Source organism: Mustela putorius, unplaced genomic scaffold (assembly GCF_011764305.1).
Source record: "Mustela putorius furo isolate JIRA1106 unplaced genomic scaffold, ASM1176430v1.1 tig00000788_pilon_pilon_pilon, whole genome shotgun sequence".
Classification (NCBI taxonomy): domain Eukaryota; kingdom Metazoa; phylum Chordata; class Mammalia; order Carnivora; family Mustelidae; genus Mustela; species Mustela putorius.
The window spans coordinates 3,549,028-3,575,062 of record NW_025421481.1 but is presented as its reverse complement, the minus strand read 5'-3'; the positions used below and the strand labels follow the sequence as shown (position 1 = coordinate 3,575,062).

Here is a 26,035-nt window from a genome sequence, read left to right as displayed (position 1 = left end):
CAGCAAGTGCAGTTAGCAAAGTGACATTGCAATGGCTGTGAGTTGCACAACAGCATGATGTCAGCCTTCTGATGAGAGCTGGGCTGTTGAGCAATGCCACTTGGAAGAGAGAGGTCACACACAGAAACCTGTCCAACAGTTCTAAGAATTTTATATCTTTAAAAATATTCAATATATTTCTCTATGTGTTGGGGCCTAGGCTTTCCAAATCCTTGATTAGTGTTTTTCCAGAAATCTCCCTTGAATCTTGGGTCAGGAAGTGAGTTTCCAGTTGACAAGTTAAGCTCACTTTAAAATATCCTGCAGTGAAATCAGGATAGGGCATTTATTTATTTTTTATTAAAAAATTTTTTTAAAAAGTTTTTAATTTTTTTATAAACATAAAATGTATTATTAGCCCCAGGGGTACAGGTCTGTGAATTGCCAGGTTTACACACAGGATAAGGCATTTAAAGTGGGGGAGGAATTTCCCAGAAAGATCCCTGCTCATTGCACCTGCCCTCTCTTCCCAATTACTCTCACCTACAGTCTCTTTCTTAATGCTGAGTCTTGGATAGTTGAAATCAAGAGTCTCCAAGAGGCAAGGTAGTTTAGACTCAGGTAAGGTTTACCATTCCCTCATCTTAGCAGGCAAGAGACACACATTCCATTGCATTCTATCATGCCTGGTACAGCAGCACCCTGCTGCTCCATCCACAAACCATCTTCCCAGGATGAACCTAGAAGACGGCTTGAATGGGAAGCTACCACTTCTCTTTCTGGCCCTGGGAAGAAATGAGTCATGGACATGAGCAGAGGACAAGGAGTTGGCTAACCAGACCTAAAGAGTTGGGATCCTTCTAGATATTGCTCCATATAGAATGAAAGGAAAATAGCTGCATATCTGACAAGTGCTAAGTAGCAACAGCCTATGGGATATGACCCTTCGTCTACAGATCTTTTACTTTGGCCCTTCAGTCATTATTCTATTATTTGTTTGCTAAGGACCTATAATTTGGTAAAGAGTCTCCTTCATGAAAAGGCAAACTTTTGTGATAGGGTATGGTGACCATCTTGGGAGCCTCCAAGAAGAGTTTTACCTCTTTTGCATTCCTAACACTGATATTCAATTTATTCAATTTTTCCATTTAAAAAGTGCTGTGTGTGTGTGTGTGTGTGTGTGTGTGTGTGTGTGTATTCTAATCTAGAAGATAAAGAGAGATCCTGAGGAAGTGATGAAGTATGAATAAATGTACTTCAAAGACTAAAAGTGGATTCTAAACACAAATGTCTTCATTTAGGGAAAATTAGAGAAAACACCCCAGGGAGGAAAAGGTATCAAATCTAACAGTTAGCGTGTAATAATATTTTGTCAGGAGTTTTTCCCTCATTTCAGTTCAACTACAGACTTTCAGCTAGAACTAATCTTCTAATCAAAAGGGAACAAATCTATTTATAATTGACATAAATGATAGTCCTATTTATAGTTCTCTTTGGTGTTCCATGTTTCTCTGTGGGAGATTTTCCTGAAACAAAAGCCTACTTTTTGAAGCAACTGTGTTCCAGAGACAGCCTTGATCATTTCTGTTGCCCGAGAGATCTATTTAATTAACCTCTTATCCCTACTCACGGGATGGTGGAATGCAGGAAGCCCTGTCCGATAATACAGCTATTCCTACTTTTCCCCTTGTATTTCCAGCAAAAAGGGACACATGACCCACAAAGGAATGGCTGTCCCAACCTCTGGAGAAAGGTGCCTGAATGTCATTTTGGCTAACCCAGTCGCAACTTTAGAACGTATTTTGCCTAGCACTCCATCAATTCAAACAACACCTCATTCAAGTTATCTCTAGAAACCTAGGCCTTAATTACCCAGAAACTATGGAATGACTCCAGAGGTATTATTTTGCCTGATACTCACAAACCCCCCCTTTTGGAGGCAGAACAGTTTTGATAGTACCCTGTTTACAAAAAAAAGAGAATTACCTAAAGGCACTCAGCTTATAAGTATCAAAGTCTTCTCAGGGTGTTCAGGTCTCCTCACCTCATAATCAGAATTCCTTTTGATACCCAACATTGTCCCTTTGGTTAAAAAACACATCATATAAATATATATTTTTATATAAAATATGTTTATATAAATATTTTTATATAAAAATATGTATTTCAAATATACCCAAATATGCACAGTTAGATTTCTGTTTAATCTGGGAAAATATCTGTTTTGAGGACTCCTTGTGCTGAAAGAAAAGGAATCAATGCTGCGCATGTTCTCTGTGTCAGACCATGTCTGGACAGGGAAATACAGAGAATCAGATGCAAAGGGAACCTCATGACTCCAGGTAGAATTTGGATACATCATTGAGATTGAGTTGGAAAGATTGGCCAGGCAAATTCACAGAAGGAGGTTTTTTTTCACGTACTTCCCATCAACTCAAAGTCAAAGAAACTTGTTTGCCTATTTCTTGCCTCTCTCAAGGAACAGAGCACATCCATACCTCTACCTAGTTAAGGACCCAGGCAGACAGAAGGTATATGAAGGCGACAAATTCCACTTCCTTTTAAACATCAACGGAAAATCTCACAAGACTATACATATAGAGAGAAGAATGAAAATTCTCAATATTCATTTGGAAATTTAGTAAGCATGTTTTGACATCTGCCATGTCCAGGAGGAATAGAAAAAAAAAAAAGAATGTCATTTTTATATTTTATTACTTATTTTAATGCTTTCAGTTTACCTTGATGATAATTTCTACACATGGGTAAATGTTGCATTCTTAACCAGACTGAAGTAACTTAAGGCAGGCTTTTATGTCATATCTGGAGAATATGGTGTGTGCTTGTTAATATATTAGTTGTCCCCACTTTCATTCTTGTTTTAGCTTTTTCTTGATTTCTAGTACCATCCTGGGTACATATTAGTCCATAAAACACTGCCTAATTGAATTCTATTTTAGAAGAGTGGCTTTCTGCCTTTTAGTTCTTATTTTACAACTGGTCATTCTGATCAAAATCCGTTAAGTTGGATCCATTTCTGGAGCCACTAAGTTCTTTTTTTTTTTTTTAAGATTTTTTTTTAAATCTATTTGACAGAGAGAGAGAGATTACAAGCAGGCAGGCAGAGAACTAGAGAGCAGGCAGGGGGAAGCAGGCTCCCTGCCGAGCAGAGAGACTGATGCAGAGCTCTATCCCAGGACCCTGAGATCATGACCCAGCAAAAGGCAGAGGCTTAACCCTCTGAGCCACCCAGGTGCCCCTGGAGCCACTAAGTTCTGACTCTATAACCTTTAAACTTGTTGATGGGCTCTTCCTTCTGCCAGGGCAAACAGGAATGAGAGTGCTTTTCTGAGTGTTCAGTAACTCTGGAAATGGATATCTTTGAATGCAGTGTGCAAAGTTCTTTCTCTTTCATTTTTTTCAAGGGTATTTGTGCTTTACCTGGCACTGGCTAAACTCACTGTTTCAGCACCCCCCCCCCCACCCCACAAAGACTGACTCCTGTAATTCTAACAAAGTTAAGCATACTAAACTGATGCTGATGCTCCTTGTGAGACATGCAATAGGGATTTAATCAGAAGATCACAGCCAGCTTCCAACAGAAAGGATCATGTTCTATTTACCTAAATTCCCTCAGTAGTTTTCTTTAGATACAGCATTTCTCACTTTCTATCTGAAAATGCTTCAGAGTCCATGGGGACCTTCCAACTCAGCCATGTCTGCATTTCAAATGAGTTACTACCTTATTATGGGCACACACTACCAATCTAGGCCTGGGAGACTAAAGAAAAATGGATAGCTTAATTAATTCCATGCAGAAATTGACTGTGTTGTGTACAAGGGAGTATGTGGGATTTTACAGAAGATTAATAAAACAGTCGTCATCTTTGAGGAGCTTATAGCCAACCAGATGGTATAAAGCATGCACACTCACCAAAAAAACACAATATAGAATAGATTTTAAGTGTTGTAAGAGTAATAGTATTGTTATTCAGAGGAAAGAGAGTTGGCATCTGGTAGAATTTTTTTTTTAAAGATTTTTATTTACTTATTTGACAGAGATCACAAGGAGGCAGAGAGGCAGGCAGAGAGAGGAAGGGAAGCAGGTTCCCTGCTGAGCGCAGAGCCCATGTGGGGCTTGGTCCCAGGACCCTGGGACCATGACCTGAGCTGGAGGCAGAGGCTTTTAACCCCCTGAGCCACCCAGGTGCCCTGGTAGAAGATTTTCCAGAAGAGGTGACATTTGAAAGAAAAAAACAGGAAGAAAACCCAGGAAAATAATATATATGGTAGGAAATCATCTAGGTTAGATGTTGGACTATGTAGGGAGCACTTGTAAACTCAAATGCCTATAACAGCCAAGCAAATCCTGTAAAGGAGTCAGTGGGCCACACTAATGTAATAGAGAGTGGTGAAGATTTTGGTACTAAAGTAGATGTAAGAGACAGATAATTCAAAGTTTTGTAAAAACACTGCATTTGCCAAACTAAATACTTCTGAAGATTGGATGCAATTTACAGACTGCCAGTTTTTGAGCTTTGCTGTAAGGAAATGTTAGAAAATAGAGTTGAAAAGTTAGATAGAGGTTTTATATAAAATGCCTTACTATCAAATTGTGGAATTTGGATTCAATTTATTTAGCCATGGATGGTCCCTGAAGTTGTTTAGAAAAGGAATAAAGTGATTAGAACTGTGCTTTAGAAAGATTAATTTCATGGGTGGGATGGCTGGTGTCAAGCAATATTGGACACAGAGCGATCATTGAGGAGGCTGTTGCAATAGTTCTGGTGAGTGATGAGGAGGACCTAAATAGTGATGGGAATGGAAGGAAGGACACATGTGTAATCTTCCAGTGAATTGGTAACAGCTGTTCTGGATCTTGGTGCAAAACAAACTACAATGCTACAACTCACTTTGTCTGAAGAGTTGAGTTTGACGGTCTCCATTGTCCTAAACACTTGGAGTGATTGCGTAACTTGTCCATTGAGTTGGCTGGGAAACTGGTCTTTCCTTCCTTACAAGGTCACTGTCCAAAAGCTCACTTACTCTTGAAGAAATATCCCTCTGATAGCCTCTAAATTATTGAATGTTCAGTTTTTCATACTTGGGCTCTTCCTTCACCAGGAAGACTTGATCATATTTTAAATTTTATCTGCACTATACCCTTGCTATGTTTGAGGAGAAAAATGAAACACTTTAAAGAAAAGTTTATGGAATCAGCAGTGGCTAATCTAATGTGTGGGTGATAGTACAAAGGCAATAAATGAGTGTTGTGTTGAATAAAGAAGAAAGGTGTATGGTTAATATCCAAAGAGATCTTGTATATCTGGGGAAGGGGTGGCACAGGTCTGTGTATGCTGAGGCCCCATGGGTATGTAGATGAATAAAGCAAGCTTGTAAGGCACTGTGGTGGGCTAAAGGGGCACATATCCCACCTAAAAACCTCTAGCTAATAGCAGCTACTCAGGAATGCTGATTAGTACCACTAGATCACCTAACTTGCCAAAAATCTTTTAGTTTTTATAATTCCAAAATTTAGAAAGTGTATTTGTTGGTGCAAAAAAACCATGTTTGTGGCCTAGATTCAGGTAGGGTAGGAATAGGGCACAATTTTGTGATATCTGCTTTAAAATAACTCTGTGAGGGTAGTAGGTATCTTTACTCATGCCTTTCATCATTAATGTTTTGCTAACAAGAGGGAACTCAATGGATGGTGTAGGTTCGAATAATATAGGGGAGGAAGAATTCTATCTGATCCAAGCTTGGGGTTCATGATTGATATTTAATGGGTTCTCACATACAAGTGAGAAATCTCTTTGAAGGCATGGCTTTATCCTCTCTATTAGCACAGAATAGGTGCCCAGTAAATGCTATTAATGATATTATAATTATATAATTATAGTAATTATATTATTATATTATTGATTAATAGATTAATGCCATAATTTTACTTCCATACATTTTACTAAAGCTCTGAATAAAAATAATGAAAGAAGAATTCTAGTAAAGAAACAATAATAGCTCTATGTCCTGTTGGATTTCTTAAATGATTTTAGAGGTTTCCATGAAATAACAGAAAAAGTTAGTTTTGGAAAAGGTTCTAGAGAGTGCCTGGTCAACATTCTTTCAGTGGGTAGAGTGCTGAGGAGTAAGGGACGTTGCATTAAAATGCTGAGGATTAAGTCTAAATAAATTAAATATATAATTGTGAGCTAAGTCCAGTACTACCAATTGAATTGATTATAATCAGGAGGTGACAGATACTTTAAATTTAAGGAAAATGTATATGAAAAAATTCTGAAAACTATATCTATGACTTACTTTTTCCCTCTGGAGAATTGTGAAAAGAGATCATAGTGACCCCATTTCAGAAGTGGAATGTCATGGTTCAACTTAATATTATTGTTCCAATGGAAACAGGTTTTGAGACTCATGGGACTATTCACCAAATTTACCAAGTTATTTAGTGGTAAACCTCTGGGTAAACCCAGGATACCCAAAGTCCCTCATTCAAAGCCCTCCCTCTTTTTTTCTCGTGTCATTCAAGGAAAAGAAGTTATAAACTGGACCTCTCTCACTTTTACCTGCCTTAGTGTGGGATGAGGTCTTTCTGAACAAGCATGTCCTTTAGATATCTGGACTTTCATTAATGGGTTCAGTCTGGGGAACTTGTCTAGTTCCAGAAAGGGTCTAGTGAAGGCTTTCAACTGGGAGCCAGCTGCAGTTTTAAAGTTTACCCTTTATGTTCCAATAGGAGACAGAAACCCAGTTTTCTTAGCTCAAAACAATTTCTTTTAAATTCCAATAGCAAACCTAATGGAACTAATCAACTCAGAGTCATAAGAAATAATATAAAAACCTGGCTAAACATGACAAAGGAAGCAATTTGATATGAGTAAAACACATTTGTCCACTCAATGCAATTAGAAATATTTTTTTTAAGGACTCTTGCTTGGCTGTTCTTATAAAATGTAACTATTGAAAAAGAAGCTGGCAAGATCTAAAGGACTGGATCTCAGTTCCTGGCCCCAGTGATGGGTTTGGAAATTGCAGCTACAGCAATTAGGAGTTCCAATTTCCAGTTCACAGAAGGTCAGCCCTTGGGGTTATCCTTGGAGCAGTTCTATACTTCCTCCCAGGAAAGTCTCTACCAACGCGAAGGAATTGGGGACTTGATATGGTTGAATCGGCATATATATTGTTAATGATCATAAACATGTTTGGTTCCAACACTTTTCAGCCCTGACTATCTTGTGTTCTCTTTTCTAACAGATGAATCACCTACCAACATGTACCTGTTATTTTCTGTTGATTCCCTAGACCAGGGCTCCTCAAATCCTGATGTGCATATGAATCCTCTGGCATCTGGTTTAAAATGCACATTTTGTTTTAATTAGTCTGGAGTAGAGCCCCTGATTTTGTGTTTCCAAAAAGCTTTCAGGTTGCTTCGAGTAGCAAGGCTGTAGTCTTCATACACTAAACTGTATTTTTACTATGTAATATGTGTGAGCTTAGAACATTTGTTAATCAAAACAAACTTTCCTATCATAAACAAGAGACTACTTCTTGCCACTTTCGATGGTCTTCAATAACGTCTGGTTTCTTCTAAGAAAATTCTCTGTTTATTATTGACATTTTGTTGTTGTTGTTGGAGGAGGATATTGAAATCATTTATATTGACTGAAATAAACTACTTGATGGATGTCAGTGATCAGTGCCTACTTTAGAACCAGCCAGAAGTAAGTTCTTCTGTGTCTATAGCTTACACAGCATAGTGTTTTCATGCAATGTTCCTAAACCCTGGTCTGATTTCTCTGGTAAGGGAGATTTCCATAATTGCATGCAAAGCACTAGTAATCTACAGAAATGCCAGCCAGATTTGTGGCACTAATACCTTTTACAAGTCTTATGATTCTAATAACTCAGGGCCCACAGACTGTCTATCTTAAGGTAAGCCTGAAATGATGCTTATTGTATGAGTATGTCATTGATCTCAGAATCTATCCCTAAATATCTGTTCCATAATGGGAGGCAAGAATCAGCTGAAAAGAAGGAATCTTTGGAAAGCCAAAAACATCTCTACACCAAATCGAGAGAGTGGAATTATAAGGTGAATGCAGTTAACTGGCAGTCACATCTATGTCGAAAACATAATCATCCCTTTAATAAGGAACATTTGCTGTGCTTGACAAACTCACAGTGAAATGGCTGGATCCATAGGAAGGAACATGCTGAAAATGGTTTCAATATGATCCTGTTTTTTCACTCAATAACCATTGATTGAGGGTATCCAGCCAAAAACAATGAGAAAATGAGCCAACAATAGTCTTAGCCTTTGACCATATTAGATATAGTTGCAGCTGAAATTTGTTATATATTTCAGTCATAACAAAGCACCCATATGGAACAAATATTGGCAGTATGGCAGCTGATGAAACTAGGAAAAATTAGACAAATTATCAATCGCTCACTCCCAAATTACCCCAAAAAGAAATTAGATCGATTTTCAGTAGCTTTGCTTTTAAATTTCTTCATTCCATGAGTCACCACTACCTTCTGCCAAACTAAATATGTCTATGAACGGCTGGAAACTTTAATGGAAAGAAACATAAAACTCAGAATACGTAGGAAAATTTAAGCTTCTTCATGGAAGACCTTCATGGAAGGCTAGCAAGTCAGGAATGTGTGGAGACAGAAATAATGCATTGACAATACCTTTTGTTTTGGGTGGCTTTTGAGTTAACAAGCAATACAAAATGAATAAACTAGGCAACCAACTGACAGGACTTGAAATTAAAGTTATCTCTAAAAGGAAATTAACTCTTTACTATTTTCTTTAAAATTTCTAATCCATCAAACTACTAGAATCTATGAAAATCCATTAGTCCTATAGTAAGGTTGATAAGATTTGGAATAAAGAGACTTGATGATGTTATCCAATGGGTGACAAAAGTTGGGAAAAAAAAAAGTTTTCTGATTGGTTAAGGGCTCAGATTTTCAAAGTGCTGTTCTAATGCACTATAACAGAAGTGACTGACTGACAGTAATCCTGAGTTGCTAGTGCTAACTTTATGTGAGTTATCAAGGTTAAGTTTACAGTGTAGTCCTGTGCAAAAACCCTGGATTAAGTGAGGTGACTAAATTGCCGTTCTGGCTTTCCCACCAGTGTGCTTTGTGACCTCATCTATTATTTTATTTTCTGGATCTTGCTTCCTTCCTCTGGGAAGTGAGAGCACTGAACCAGATTGCTCTATATGGTTCTTTCTAGATCTCCAATTCTTCAATTATGCAGTGACAAATAAAAAATTACTTATTCTCAGAGGGCTTGTGCTCTCACTGTTATACTTGTATTGGGGGTTTATTTGCCAGAGATGGACCATTTGTTATGTGCCTTCCCTTGACAATCATCACTCCTTTTAGTATGAATATCTCAGATGAAACAGAGAGGAACTGAGGGGAGGTTCTGTTTTCAAAGCCACTTCCACAGATGGAACTTCTTTGTGAAGGCTCTTCTGGTAGACCTTGAAAATTCTCTGTTGACTAGAATTAGCTTACTGTTGAGCTAGCAGAAATTCTTACCAGGGCAATAGTGAAGGGGTCCCAAGAAATGATATCTCAGATAAGCTTTTTTATCCTATACCTTAAATCTCAGATCCTTAATGGTGGCAGTAACAAGTGGAAAGTCCTTGGGATATATTCTGGGGACTGGTAGAAGGAAATGGTGGAATGATTTTGTCAACATCAAATCAAACAGTTTTATTAAGTATCCAACACCAGATGCTGTGGAGGACAGAAACAACAACAACAACAACAACAACAACAACAACAACTTAAACTTAATTTTTCTGAAAGAGCTCAAAATAGAATGAAAATTCATGGTAGCAGTGACCAGTATTTGATTGTGAGGTTCAAAAGTGTCTTTGCTAAGTCAAATATTATGTTTCTGAGAGCTGTTGGATGTGAAGCCTCTGAAACAGAAGAACATGGTCACTGGGCCATATGGTGATAAAACTCACAATTTTTATTTCATCAAAGACATGCCCAAACAAAAAATTCAGTTGTCCTAAGTCAGCCTAAGATAAGGAAGGAATTACACTCAGCAGCCTGAGAGTTCAGAGATACTTTTCTGATTATTGAATACATTCCCTCTGCTGAACACTGCATTTGAGGCTGAGCAGAAATCACCAATAGCTTGGGAGAATGGAAATCTCTGACTTGGGAGAATGGAAATCTTTTGCCTACATGTGAAACCTCAGTGACTACCTAACCACCTTGAGGAGACAGAATATTTAAGCAAGCTTAGTGTGGTAAAGTGATAAGCTCTGCCTTTTTTTCCCTGCTTCCTGCATTGAGGACATGAGTAGTAATACTGGGTGAACATTCTGAAAATCCATTAGTTAAGTCTTGGGCCATCTAAATGCAAAGTGATATCTTAAAAGAAGATACCAATATAATTTTCTTTCTGATTAATAAAGTTGAGGTGGTACACTGCCAAATTAACTTTTCTAAATTATAATTATTGCAGAACACTTGAACTGATGGGTCAATACCATTAATAACTGAAGTTGAACCACTGAAATAATTCGTGGTGATGATTAGAGGGACAAGGTAAAGCACTCAGCTCATTCAATTAATGGTAGCATATTTGGATGGCCTCTTAGGTTTTCAAAGCCCTTCTATAGTTGAACCTCAAAACAAGGTGTAATATTTTAATTCCCACTTTACTAATGAGGAGAATGTAAGAACCAAGCATATTAAGTAACTGTGCCAAAGGGAAGAAATGCTATTAAGTAGGGGAACTGGGTGAGACTTAAATGTGGAACTTCAGTTTCCTATGCAATACTTCATTGATCTTTCTGTTTTCTGCTGGGGCTTCTGGGCAATAAAATGCCTCTGATGATATTTAGATCGGAAAGACACAGAAAGAAAGAGAAAAATTGTGGCCACCATATTTGAGCCAGGCGTTTTCACTTATGGGACATTAACAGCTATTTATTATATGACTAAGAAGGAAAATGCCATAAATATTGAGGTCATAGATAATGATCTCCTTTTTCATTTGCTCCAGTGGTCATTATCATATTTCTTTTTTTTTTTCATTATAATTCTAAGCACAAAGTTTTGCTTTATACCATTTCTACCTTCCTTTACTGCTGTTACTAAAATAAATGAGTTCCATAGCTATAACACAAAATGGAGTGCCTAAAATACCTTCTAGATAGCCTATAGGAAGAGTTCTTTTAATTTCAGAAAAAAGTTTTCAAAGCCACAGTGAATGTTCTCACTGTTTACTCTGGGCAATGGAACATAAACTCCTTATTCACCAGTGACTGATAATTAGCTTTTCTGTTTCCTTCACTCATGGCTTTCCCATCCCTCTAGCTGCTTCCCTTCTGGAGACCTCTAGTCCAGTAGTTCTCAACTAGGGGTGATTCCACACCCCTGCCTTGGGAGGATCAGGCAATGTTGAGATGCTTTTGATTGTCATGACTCAGAGGAAGGATACTAGCATCCAGAGGGTAGTAGCCAAGTCTGGTGCTAAACATTCACAATGCACAGAAGAACTCCCCTCCCCCAGTAAAAAGTTACCTGGCCCAAAATGTCAATAGTGTTGAGGTTGAGAAACTGTTGCCAATGACACTGCTGAGGGAGGTGACCGGGGAGTACAGGAATAAAATAGGATTTAAAAACATGCCCCTTAGTCTCACAAAGGGGCTAGAGCTGGGGGCAGTGGAAGGAGAAGTGAGGAGGCCAAAATCTATAATGTCCTCAAATCAGTTTAATGCAGAATTCTAACTCTTGGTGCTCCTTTCCCCAGTTTCGTAGATTATCAGAAGTTGTTGGCTGCATGTGCGTTGGCTCAATGCAGACTTTCTTCATCACTTGCCTCTGATGAAAGAGCCATTTCATCAGGGTAAATGGCACAGAGGCAGTGCCGTCTTCCCAGCCATATCCACAGAATTGACTCTATGACTAACCCAATTTCAAAGTTTAAAAAGACCATTCCAATAATCTTTTAATATCTCATAAAGACCACAGATTAAAGAAGAAAGGCTGAAGAGATTCATAGAGCATTTGCCTGGAAGTCTGCAAAAAAATCAGGTGTAAATTTCTTTTGGCCTGGGGCCGTCAGAGAAATCTCCAGAAAAAAAAGCTGATCCAACAACTCGTCAGACTGTTTCAGATTTTCCAGGAGCACAGCTTTGCTAAGTCATTCCAAAGCAGCTCTACCCAAGTTGACATTGGAGAGAGTGACCAAAGAGTCAGAATAATATAATATACAATAATAGTCTAAATTATGACCTTAAGTGGACTTGGAATGCCTAAAGCACATCTGAAGATTTTGTGTAATGTGTAAGAAACAGGCAAGGAATTACTTTAGTTTGTGCAAATTTCTACACCAAGGGAAAGTGTTAAATTTAAGTTTCAGGTGAGTTTACTGGAATGAGAGAGCCACCAAGATCTATATTCATTTCGGTGAGCCTGATTGGAGGCCTGTCCCAGCCCATTTTAATATACTGGGTAACTTTGACATAGGCAGGGTTCATTGTTGCCAAAAGACAAACACCACATTGGAATCAGAAAAGAGAATCAATAGTATCTTTTTCTATTTCTGCCACTAAGTAACAGTGTGACCTTGGACACGTCACCTCTCTATGAGTTTCATTCTTGATGTATGACTATTTTTCAAGGGGTTCCAACCTTGTAGCAGTCTTTAATTTTACTTCCTTTGAATAATCAGGTATTTTTAAGAAGCAGGGACTAGAGAGATATATACTTAATCAATAGTCAGGACCTTGGGTGTCTTTCCAGATGCTGAAGCATGGCATTTCTTTTTTTGCTTTCCTTTTTTTTTTTTTTTTTGGCATGGAAACCCTATCCTGTAGTATGCCTGAGCATTAAATGCAAAAGGTTTTAATTTAAAAGAGTGTGTGGTCTCTACAAGTTGCACAATTTTTCTTTGTAACCATGCTGCTGCTGATCAAATATTGCAAAGCCATTAATTACCCTAGGACAAATGCAGAGGGCCACATGCAAAAGTTCTGGCCAATTGTATAAAGCAATATGCCAGATATAAAGTAAGTGAAGGGTTTTTCTTGGTATTTAAGGTTCAGTGAAAAAGTAAGAGGGGCAGCTATGCCAAGAATGAAAAGCCAGAGCTTGCCAAGTGCTTCTTTAAGTCGCTTTAGCCAATGTGAGACTAAACAATGCATTAAATGGCCTACAACTTACTGCAGTTAAGGAATCACACGTCAAATAACAGCTCTTTGCTGTTTTAAACATGATATCGCATATAGATAAAGACAAACAAAATGCTGTGTTGTCATCTTCTTAGTCTAACAGCTAATAAGGCCTGAAGATTGGAACTTTCCAGGCAACCAAAAATAATTATTTGTGATGTAAGAGCTTGCTGATGTTTCAGAGAGAGGTGTAGGATGGAACTCTGCCTGGGCAGCAGCTCCGGGCAAGAGCAATTTTTTGCCACCATGGTTGTCAAAGACATCCGGCTTTGTGAAAGAGCAAAGGCTTTGTAGCCCATTATTGAGAACAATGAGAAGTCTACTTGAGAGAGATCTTGTACTTGTTTTCAGTGTCTGATTTTTTTGTTATAGACTGTGAAATGGGAAGGAAGTTTGCTAGAGGGGTGAGGTCGGCTCTTCACAGAGGCTCTGAGGAAGGCTGGCATGGTACATGATGTCTGGAAAACGCCTCTGGTAGCCCAGGGAATTTGAAAAATAGAGAAGACAGTCTTGACTGTCTTCTGGATCCAAAGTGCCTAACTCACTAGCCACTTAAGAAACAATACATCCCAAACCAACAGTGTCAAACAGCTGGTTGAATGGTATCTGCACAGGTGAAAGCCTTACATCTAAACCCCAGGCTGTCTCATACCTCCTCCCATAGTCAAGCTGGAGAAGTCTCTTTCTGCTCGGCACACTATCTGGATTATGGCACTTTGTGATCACCTCTCCTTTACCACCTCTCTTCCATAAGCCCAGAGAAAGATTCCCAGTCCCAACAAACAGCCCTTTTTCAGTTGGTCTTTGAGAAAAAACAACAGAACTAAGAGATGCAAGAAATGACGCACTTGACGTTTGCTAGCAGAGAAGGAAGAAAATGTGAAGTTGTCCAGAAGAAGAGTTCCCCCGGATTGTACTGCATATCCTGGTGCTCACAGGTGAGCTGCAGTATTTACCCTGAGTAGGGTCCAGTCTCTTGAACAGCAATAGCCCTTAATCAAAGATTTTCTTGGGCACCCTGAAGATATTCAATTAGTATTTCCTAAATTTTCTGGAAGATAAAATGTAGGGTCATCACATGAATATCTCCCTCATGCCTCTTTTCAAAGAAGTGTTCAGAATCAACTGTATTACTCTCTCTCAGAAAAGGATAGGATTTTTGGAAGCGTCTCCCTAAGCCATAACATTTTCGGTCTCTGAATAATGTAAACGGCCAAATGAACATGCTTCTTGGAGACAAGAGAACTTGACTTTTGTTCTAGATCTGTCCAGTGATGTAAATAACAAAATCTCAGCGTCTCATTATTCTAATTTGTCCAAGGAAGCAATAATTCTTCCCTTCCAGAGATAAAACCAAAGTGAGAGAGCTGATACAAGCGAATTTTGAAAAAGTAAATATACTAGTCAAATACAAGACATTCTTCTTTCTATTTATATTGCTATTACTACTAATAATAGGTTTTATCAGCTACCCCTAAGGAGAGAAAATGAGTGTCTAACTAATTGGGCTGTTCAGATACCTCAACCTTTGCAATAGACTCTGCAACTGACCCCACAAGAAAGTAAATAAGTGTGGCTAACATATGTATGGCACTTACTGTGTGCCAGGCAGTATTCTAAGTTAATATGTCCTAATACATTAATTCCTTTAATCCTAACACCAGTTCTATGAGGTAGGCCCCATTTTACAGATGAGGAACTGAGGAACAAAAAGGTTAAGTAATTTGCTCAAGGCCACCCACCAAGTAAACTAGAATTCAAACTCTGAATTCTTGGCAGTAGAGACCATGCTCTTGGTCCTGAACCCTCCACTCTTCTGCTTCTTATAATTCTCCATCAGGGAGATAGTCTTAAAGAATATTAAAATGTCAGAAAAATGCAAATTATCTTCTAATTTCTCACAGAAACTATCACTTTTTAAGTGGTCCTTTGTTTGTATAGACTGGTCCTCTTGGGCATATTTAAAGAGTAGTAGCAAGCATTTAGCATTAATACAAAAAACTCCTTACTTTTCTTTAAGAATATCTGTGGCCTAGTAACTTAGTGGTGCTAATGAGGGCAGGGCCATAAGGTCAAACCGCACATGGGCCAAATAATTTCAAAGAGAAAAGCTTTTCCACAGCCAGAGACTGTACCCTTAATTTTGACCAGCTGTCATACAAATGCATGGCTGGCCGTCCAAGGGGTACCAAGCCATGGAATACAAGTGGTGTGGCTCAACCCCAGCCCCACTCAAAGCAATGCTAATGGTGTATATCTTTGTCCTGAACTATAGACTCTCTTCTTTAATTGGAAAGGCTGTTTCAGTAGGCCTGGCAAAAGGAAGTTGGTCAAGATTTAGAAGCCTATAGATTCTTATTTGCCCCTTCTGGTTATTAATAAAGGGCAACTAAAAACTGACCTACTCCCTTGTTCTCACATCCAAGAAAGTGAGAAAATGTAAAGATGAGAACTGTCAGCTGGTCGTTCCTCACAAAGAAACACAGCAATCTGCTTGCATGAGGCATGTGCTCCTTTGGTTAGATGACCTTCGCGTATTTGGTCATGTCTGAACTTCTGTTCCATTCCTGAGGGGTTGAAATCCAGCTTAAAACAAAATAAAGCAAAACAAAGAAGCTGGCTATTCTTTCTGTAAGTACTGGAATCTTATATCTTTGGGGGCAAACGGAAACTCTTTAGGGAAGATAAAGAACACTAAAAGTTCTTTGGTCACTACTTAAATTTAAGGTTCGACTTTCCTGAATAGCACCAAATCCTTGCTCATTATAACCTGGACTACGAGTCTGTTAAAATTAGAAGAAGTCATTTGCTTTAACAAAATCCCCTTGTTTTATGGACAAGGACATTTTGACCCAGGAAGCTTAAATGCCTGCCAAAGTCATACAGCTAATGAGTGACAGGTCCGGGAGCAGTTTTCTGAGCACTATATTTCAAATGAAAGAAGCCTGAGTTAATAATAATACCTAGATCTAGGAAGGTTATTACAATCAATAACTATGAATTTCGTTGCAAAGTTTCACTTAAACTCTATAAAGCAGTATGTTTTAACACATGAAGAATGGCCTTATTTTATTCAGACCTGTTCTTAATAACTGTGCATTGGAAGCATGTTTTACAAAACCTATAAATCTGGAATAGCTGAAAGGATATCCAACTTTCTTTTCTCATTGATTTACTTCTCCTTTTTCCCAGACCACTGAGGTAAAGCATATACAGTTTATTTAAGGGACTGTTTATAGACTCTTAAAACTAAAAAGGACCCCAGAAACTTCCTTTCTTTTGGTTGCTCTTAATTGAAACCATCCAAGATGGTTGGTTGTCTGTCAAATTTTTAAGTATCTCCAAAGACAGAAATTCCACAAGCCCCTAAAGTACATGTTAAAATGTTTAATCACCATGACTGTCAAAAAATTATATCTATGGCAAGCTTAACTTCTTCTTTTTCACTTGAAGCTCTGTTCCTCTTGCTATGTTTCATGCAAAATGAGGTTATAACAAGCCCTCCTCTATGAGGGCTCCGTCAATCTGGCGAGATAATAGCTAGCTCTTTCCCAATGTGCCACTTCATTACGCCACCATTTTTCTCACAGGACTGTGAGAGCACAAGACTGGCTGATACCTTCTCTTACTATGATGCATAGGGAAGAATTAGTAATTAGCCCTTCATTGGAACTTTCATTTTGTAAAATGTCTGGGGAAGCTGCATTAATTATAGAGGAACTGTTCTACTTATGCTAGAAAAATTGTTCACAAAACAGATAATCTAGAAGGTTGCCTCCACTATGTTGTAGTGGAACTTGTGCTTATAGAGAAATATGAGCTCATTCACACACTGGGTCAGTCTATACAAAGTAAACATTTTTTTTTTTTTTAAATTCAGAACTGTTCTGTTTCTAATAGGTTAAAAAAATCCCCCTTGTTAAGCCTTCTGACCTGACAAAAAGGATAAATATTGAGGCAATTTTCTTTTAGATATTTGGATTTTAAACGAAGATCAGAAACAGCTTTCCATTCTTAAAAAAAGAAAACGACAACAAAACTATATTTTCAAAATGGATTTGAAGCAGCTCAAAATAAAAGTCACAACCACAATAAAACTTTCAAAGTAAGGGTAAAAACAATGAAAAGAGTCAATTGACAGGGAATAGAGTTGAAGAACACTGCTTTCCTCTAAAAAGTATCTCAAAGACCCATAAATGCTTAGAGCTGACTTGTCCACAAACACTAAATCTCAGGGGACAAAAAGGAAACTCAATAAAATTTGTTGACAACAGTTAATGCTTGTTAGAATAATTGGCTCAGACACAAAACAGACCATCAATGTATGCTTACGGATTATGACCAAAATGCAGACTCTAAGTCATTGTTAGTATCCACCATATTCAGTTGAATGAAAGAAAAACAATTTTATCCAACCCCTGGGTAAATAGGAGGCAGGAATTATCCAAAGTACTTGACAAACTTAATTCCAAACTAAGATTCCAAATAAGTAATTCCATTCCATTCCACTGGATTCAGTTGGATACAATTTAATTCAAGCTTGTCAGTTCAGTGATCAAGATGAGATGAGACCCTACTATCTCAGCCAGGCATTGAGCTAGATACTGGGATTCCATGGTAAATAAACAGTCTACAGCATCAAGAAGCCCATTGAGAGTGTAGATCCTGGTTAGGTGATTTCAAATGGGACAAAATATTCAGGAAAAGGGTAAAGAGCCATAATCTATTCTCCTATGATTATTTTTCTCTTATGACACTTGAAAATACTTAGGTGTATTTTTTTAATCTCCTAACTAGACTGTGAGTTCTTTGAAAGCAAAATTTCTCATTCATTTCTAGACATCTCATTCATGCCTAGTACAATGTCTAAAATGTAGCAGATGCTACATTGATGTTTTGAATTAAAAAACTTAAAGGGGTTAACTTCTTTTGGACAGAAAGGATTGTCCAATTCACTAGAAAGCTAAAAAGAGTAATTTTGGTCTATGTCAGACAAATAAAATATGTAAGTCATGGAATTCTATAAGGCAGAATTTATGAAACATAGTCTCAGTGACAATACTGACAACAATCACAACAATCTATGAAACCATTTTCGATCCAATGTCATACTCTAAACATCAAAAGCTGCTGAATATAACCTTTCCCTTTCAAGTTATTAGAATGGAATTGAAAAATATTTGCTAAAATTTAATCATTGTAGTAACAATAAAAGAACCTTTTTGGTGCCTTGAAATCAGTTTTCATCCTAGTTGTCCAATACTTTTAACCATCTGTGTGCACATATATCAGGATTATATGGTTACTTGAGACCAAATCATTATTTACATTCCCATTTTTCATTATCTAATGCAAACATCACAGGCACAGAATGATCCAGTTTTCTTGCACTCTACATGGAAATCCTGGAACACATGAAGTTGAACAAGACAATTCATCCTGGCACATAACAGAAGACAATTGTGGGCTTGGCAGTTACCTTGATCCTTGGATCAAAGGAAATTGCAAAAACAGATTATCAAGGCAAAAAAAAAAAAATCCTCTCGGACATAATATGTGAGAATTACTTATTCATTTTTTATATGTGGATCAGTAGCAGCAAAGTAAAGAATAATGACATCTCATCATTGGATGATGTTGATGTAACACATTTGCCTTTCATTGTATATTTCAAAGGTAAAAGAAGTCTGCTATTTGAAAAGTACTTGCCCAATGAACTTATTCATCAACCCTACAATAGAGAACTGGATAGAATTTCTTTATTGCCAGAAAAATAAATGAATTCACTCTATTAAAGCATTAGTTGGAAACAGAGAAGGGTGTTTGCCCATTCAGGTAGCACTTCTCATTCTCTGTCACTAGTTGTTTAAAGACTATTTGTTGCCAAATCTATGGTGAGTACAAATCATCAGTCCTCCATTGGCTTCTCCCTTCCCATCTCCCCGACTCATCCCAGACTGCTCTATACAGCCCCCCTCCCCACACACATACTCACACTTGTGCATACACTGCACATACACACAGGCACACACCACCTTCCCTGGGAAGAAGATGAGAAAGACTGGAAGTGTGTGAGTCATCAGAGGAGCTATTCAAAGCTTAGTGGGCAACTGAGGTAAGCTGTCTACACTCGAGTGATAATGAACCTCTAAGAATGATTCATGCTCACTGAGGACCTCAACATCAGTTTCCTGGAACTCTCTAAAATTCTAAATAATTATATAGAATGAGCAATTGGCTTTAAATCTTTCACAGTCCTATACAGTAAGGACAATAAGATATATTATACAATAAGATGGATGCCTCTGAGGTAGATTCTGTAAGTGCTCATTTCCCCCAGGCAACATTGGCTTATGTTTGTGTTTATTACTTGCAAACATTGACGGGGCTGTCTATTTTTTATTGACTGTCAGCTTTTTAATCACCTGAGACCTACTTATGGGCTAAGTAACCCCACATTTGTCAGAAACCCTTTTCCAGATGGAGAGATCACAGGAGAGTCCCAGAGAAAAGGAAGGCAATAACAAAACATCAAGGTCAATTTGCATAGAGGACAAATTAATATGGCATTTCACTTTGCATTTAGAGAGTGGCTATGTTTTTGCAAATGTGCCTTTGAGCAAAGTTCACCTTCTGTCCCTGGTGCTTTCGTATTGCATGGTGACATCTGGGATTTGCCCCTTAATTCTTTTTCCCAGTCCACCTTACTATTTTACTCGGAATTACCTAGCACTTAAAACAGGCCTTGGTGTTTCCATATGTTTATATGGGCATCCACAGATCACAAAAACAAAAACTTCAATTCCCCAGGGTCATTCTGTCCCCTTCCTTTTACTTAAAGGAAAGGGATAGTGAGGGTAGAGTACAATAATTTTGGGAAAGCTCGGCAGGAAGCAGTTAAAAGACAAACTGCTAAGGAGGAAAATTCCATCCTAAATCTGCAAAACCTGCCACAGCCCCGCTGACACACTAGGCTTAGTTTAAGGTGAGGAATCTTAGAGGCAGAGGACGGCAGCCAGCCATGGGCAGTCGCTCAGTTATTCACACACTCCCTGCGGTTGTAAATCCACAGAGCAGTGAGAGGGGGGGCTACTTACTGAAATAAAAACCCCTGTCTCCACACACGAACTGAAGAGCATCCACCAGTTCAGCCCCACAGAGCGTCTCTGGTCCAGCTGTGGCGGAGCTGGTGAAGGTGAGCAAGCACAGGGCCAGGTAGAAGAGATGAGAAGAGGACATGATGTGCAGCTTTACCTGCCAAAAGAATAGAAGGATGGTCATGTTTGCTCCTTGGTCCCTGCAAGGGCCGTGGGGGTGAGACAAAGGTGCATCAGCCCTAGCATTCCATTATTGCCATTAGTTAGAACTACCCTGCACAGAATTGCAACAGAGTGCAAGACAGACCACAGGGTGGTGTAAACTGAGCATGGCTTGGCATCAAACAACCTGTGTTTAACCCCCTTGCCACTCTGGACTTCACTGAACCTCTTCTTTACAAGTTCCATGGCAATTCAATGAGATAAAATAGCTAGAAACATTTACTATATAAGTGGAAAATGGAAAATGCTATTATCACGGTAGAATTCTATAGCACTCAGAGATCCTGATAAACCTTTTGAATTATCAAAGGTTAAACTATGCTCATTCCAGATTTGGGGCCAAATACATTTTATTAATTTAAATTCTCTAAAGATTGTTGTCCACAGATGGCATAGGCATTCATTATGGACCAGAATATTAAGTTAACTAGAACAACATTTTCCAGCTACTGATTAAAGATAATTTACTGTGGATAAAAAAGTCTTTGCGAAAATGTTATATGTCATTATAGGTTTGTTTTTTTTTTTTTAAATTTTATTTATTTATTTGTCAGAGAGAGAGCACAAGCAGGAAGAGTGACAGGCAGAGGCAGAGAGAGAAGCAGGCTCTGTCTTGGACAAGGAGCCTGATGCAGAACTCGATCCCGGGACCCTGGGATCATGACCTCAACCGAAGGCAGCGGCTTAACCAACTGAGCCACCCAGGCATCCCTACAGGGTTTTGTTTTTGTTTTTGTTTTCACTTAATCAGAGAGAGAAAGAGAGAAACAGAGACAGAGAGGAAGACAGAGAGGCAGAATAACTTCTTACCTGGGGAATATCAACACTTAACAAAACCGCAAGTGGAAGTGAGAACAAAACAAAACAAAAAACCAGAAACAGGAAAAATAGGATTTAGGAATGAAATTGGCTCATGCTAAGTAGACCCTACATCTTCTGTATTCTAAAGCCTTCTGTGTCAAGTAAAATATCAAGTCAACATATGTGGAGAGATTGCCTTCCATGAACAGGGCATTGGGCTCAAAACCTGCAAAAGATTTTTTTTTTTTCTGTCACAGGAATTCTGACTTTATGTCTTAGAGGGACTTAAGTGTCTCTGTAACCATTTTATAGCATAATATACTGAGGGACCCCCATAATAGCCAAATAACAGTCTGGCTGAAGGCAGAATTTCTGTGGCTTAGGGCTTCATCCTCTCTCAAAGTAGTAGAAACAACGTTAAGGTCGCTAAGGTGATCACTAACTTTTCCATATCGCTCCTTGTTGCACAAAGATGTGGCTTCTTCCAGGAAGCCTCCCAAGGTGAGTAGCTTCACTTCCCTTAGATGCATTTACTTTCAGTGGTCTTAGAAGAATCATTGGCCGGATGAAAACAAGGGACCTTATCAAAAGGGTCATGGAGTTACGCTGGAAGCGATCATTATAAAAAGAGGATTTCTGAACCTCACAGTAGTGACAGGCCCATTCAACTCCAACCCTTTTGGTGAAACAGACTCAGTCATTTGCCTTCCTGGCCCTCCATGAACTCAGAACCTAATGGCTCTCTACATCAGTGGCAGAGTTTGCTCCATCATTTTAATTAAGATTTCCATTTTTGTGGCCACAACTTCAGCTCAGCAACTGGAAAAAAAAAAAACTTTAAATCCCTGACTCTCGTTAACACAACATAAATACTTAGTTAATGCTTGTAAAACAGTTTAAGATGAAAAGTGCCCTCCATTTGCAAACCATCATAAATAATGGACATAAAATAGAAGAGGAGGTAAAAGCTCAACTGAACACTTCTTCCATTTTCTCAATAGGACCTCTGCATGGAAACCCTCTATCCCCACAGAGCCAAAGCCACCAAGACTGATAGAAACAGATTCTCATCCAATCTGCATTTTTTTTTTTTAAGTCATAAAATAATTGGGGGTTTTCCCCTTCAGTATTTCCAGTGGAAATCGAAACAGTTCCAACCTGTCTGGATTTCATTGCCTTTTTCAAAAGAGCAAACTCCGAATTGATCTTATAGAACATACCCCACACTCTGGCAATGGGCCAGTTCTAGAATGCATGCTATTCTGCCAATCTTATTCCTCCATCCCTCCCTTCTTTGTTGAGTTTATAGTAATGCTGAAGGCCAAGCACCTGTAACTGAAGATGGCTTGAAGTTCTTCAGTTCTCGTGAAATCCATGGAAAGAGGTAGCCTTAGTGAATTAAGAACTCCGTGAGATGTCAGAACTGTATTTTACATAGTTATTTCTGGCATAACACATGTAAGTTCTCACATATAGACCACTGGCACTTCAAAATATAGATTTATTTTTTATAATTTTTTTCTTTTTTCTTTTTCTTTTTCTTTCTATTTTGCTGAGTTATGTTGTTAGATTAAATATCAGCACTTACAGTTCTAGGATAAGAGAAAACCTCCACTGCATTTTCTTTTAGTTCAGGGAACAGTCCAGCACACCCACAGAGAACCAGAGAATTTTATCACATTATGTTCCCCCCAATGAAAGTAATAACAAACTTGCTTAGGGGTTAAAAGTTTGAAACAAGTGGCCCCATATGTCCGTTCTTTTCTTGTTCGTCTATTTTGCCAGGCACAAAAGAAACAAAGAGAGAGAAAGGAAAGATAGAGAGAGAAAGGAAGGAAGAACCAGAAGGAGAAGAGAAAAAAAAAGAAAAAAAGAATTCAGAGCACTGTTTCTCAAAAATCATTCCCAAATTCAAAATTTAAGAGACCTTTCTTTTTTATCTTAAGTAAATGGAATATCAATTGATTCCAGATGTGCTGAAAATGCCCAGCAAAATTTAAGGGCAATAGTCATAAGAAAATACTCACTGTAGGTGTAACCATTTTTTGTGTGTTCCAGATCTTTTACAGCAGGTCAGGGTGGGTATTATGAAGCTGATGTGAATAGAAAACTGAGGACTTAAAAACATGTGCTGCTTTGTGGGTGGGGTTTGTGAAAGCATCTAGTTACATTTGGAGACCCAGGCAGGTATGCCATTAGCCTGGGTAAACTGCCTTTTGTCCATTCGAACAATGAACAAATTGCACAGCTGGGATTTGAGTCCATCTTCCCCCTCCAACCCCCCCCTTTTACCCTTGACCCCACCCACCCACCCCCTGCCAGCTCAAGGCACCAATTTACATTGTGTGCCTATTGTAGCTGCTCAGAACAGGGATCCCAAGCTCCAGTCTTCTGCCTTACCCCCTTCCCTCTGAACCAAAACACTTACAAATACCTTGAGACTCACAGTACAATCAGCTTGTGAGTTCTGCCTCTAGGCAAGACACCTTTACTTAATTGAATTACATTTGAAGGACCATGCAGCTCCCTTAAGCCACTTCTTGCTCCAGGTACAGGGGAAAAGCAACAACATTGCTAGTACTATTTCTGAAACGTTCATTTGGAGACAGTTTTCCAAACTTGTAATCAGTGCAGAGATAACACTCAACGACACCTTTTATGATCACCTAAGTAGTGAGACAAAAACCTGAGCTGTCAGACCACGTATATATATTATATATATAGTATAGTATATAGTACATAGAGAGAATTCATTTCTTTTAAAAAGCAAGATAGTCAGCATGTGTCTTGGCAACTGGAAGGTAGCAGAATCAGGTGCCCGACAAAGATGTATTCTTAACTCCTAAGCCACTTACTTGACTAAGAAAAATCCTAGTGGTGGAGTATTTGAAAACAGCGAATGAATGCTGTACTAAGTGGCAAGGACGTTTTATGAATTGAGCTCTTAGGCAATTGCACTTAGGAGCCAGTGACAGCGGCTTAAAAATGCTTGCAAACTGGAAAAACACAAGTCTTGAAGGATATAATTTTGCTGAGAATGGAAACTTGAACTAGGGCCAGTGATTGGAAACGAGAAGTTGGCATTAACAGCGGCAGCCAAATTTACCTAAAGAGACTTTACAACACCGAGTATAAAAATCAGAGTTTTACAACACAAAAATCCCAAGTCCAAACTTCACCTATGAAAGTCCCCTTCCAAAGAGAAAACTTAAACATGCAGTTGCTAGAAAGTTTCTGCTTTCCATATATACAACATGCATTTGTTTAAATCATACAAATATGCAGGGTCAGCAAGAGTTGTCAAGTTCTGTTTCAGAAGAGCATATTAAACTTCGCTGTAACTTTGACTCTCTGGGCAGAAGTGCAGAGAGTTTTGGGACCTTAGCTCCAAAGATCATATTTAAAAGCTTTAACATCTCCTAAAAGGTAACTCTTCATATGTAGCATGCTTGTAATAAAAAGTCCTGACAACTTAAACACACACACACACACACACACACACACACACACACATATATGCATACACATGAACACAGTCTTAAAAATAAAACATCTGCACCTGCAAAAAAAAAAAATCCAAAAGTTCATATCCATGCTCTATAGCCCTTAACCATAGTCAGGATTTAAAGGAATCGTCTATAATGATACCACAGAAGCCCTGCAGAAGTGGAGGATTTAGCATAAGTACCTTGCAATAGTTTCTACTCATACAGATATCTGTGTAAAAGCATCCATCTCCCGGAGCTAGTTTTTCAGATCCCACAGAATTGCATATTCAGCAATTTATAAATAACTCCCAGTTCCGAAACAATGAAAATTCTAAAGTGAATAACATTTCTAGGCAGAAGCAAACAGTACACAATTTAAAGAAAATTCCCCAATGACTTCAAAGAGTAAGAAATATTTACCTTCAAGAAATCACAAAAGCAGCACTTAAATAATTGGTTTGGAAGACTGCTGATTTTTCCCATTGCTTCTGAAGTGCAAAGTCTGGAAATGAATTGGTTAGCAGGAATAATGAGGCAAAAAGAAATCCAGAGAGATGGGAGATGTTGAGAGCAATGTCACATTTCAATTTTGAGGACTTTATTCCATTGCGCAGGCTCTATCTGCTCTGAATTTAGCAGTGACAGTGAGATTTAGCAAACAGAAGAGGGATTTAGAGAAAATCCTCACATTTATCTACAAAACACAGACACTGTAGACAGGAAACAGCTGGGGGAACATTTGCCTTCTCTCTCTCTCCCTCTTCTGGCAAAGTTATCGAGTAAGGACTTTTTTGGGCATGGTGACAAATAACATCATACCTTTGCATTTTAAAACTAGAGCACAGAAGCATTTTTTTCCCTTAAAAGAATGTGTGTGAGTGACAGGGTTAGCAGACATTAATATACTGATGCTGCCATAGAAAATAAGGATCTGTTCTCTGATTAACTTTCTACTGGGCATGGAGACAACACATCTGCTAATACACCTTACCGGTATTAAAGGAACATACGATGGGGGATGGGCAAGCAATTTAATATTCCAGGGCAAATGCAAAATTAAAAAACAGAAATGAAGAAAAAAACCATCTCGAGCAAACCTCACAATTTTAACCCTGAAACGACTGGGATAAAGTAGGTTGGAAGACAGCACTGGGGTGACCCCTTGTCCTAGTTGCCAAGCAAGGGGAATGATCTCATTTCCTAGAAC

At 38.4% G+C, this 26,035-nt stretch overlaps 1 protein-coding gene across 3 annotated transcripts in view; it reads right to left on the bottom strand.

Moving 5' to 3' along the window:
* The window catches only part of IGF1 (insulin like growth factor 1), a 78,450-nt gene extending 52,884 nt beyond the window's left edge, over positions 1-25,566 (bottom strand). The window contains exons 1-2 of one of the 3 annotated variants that reach the window (XM_045084779.1): positions 25,249-25,566; positions 20,318-20,474 (exon numbers count right to left, since the gene is read on the bottom strand). In XM_045084779.1, coding sequence (XP_044940714.1) covers positions 20,318-20,474; positions 25,249-25,311 — 220 coding nt within the window. In that variant the 5' untranslated portion in view covers positions 25,312-25,566. Of the gene's footprint in view, positions 1-20,317; positions 20,475-23,367; positions 23,473-25,248 lie in introns of those variants that run through there. The other 2 variants (XM_004742995.3, XM_045084780.1) reach the window with 2 other exon arrangements.
* Between the last annotated feature and the right edge of the window lie 469 nt (positions 25,567-26,035).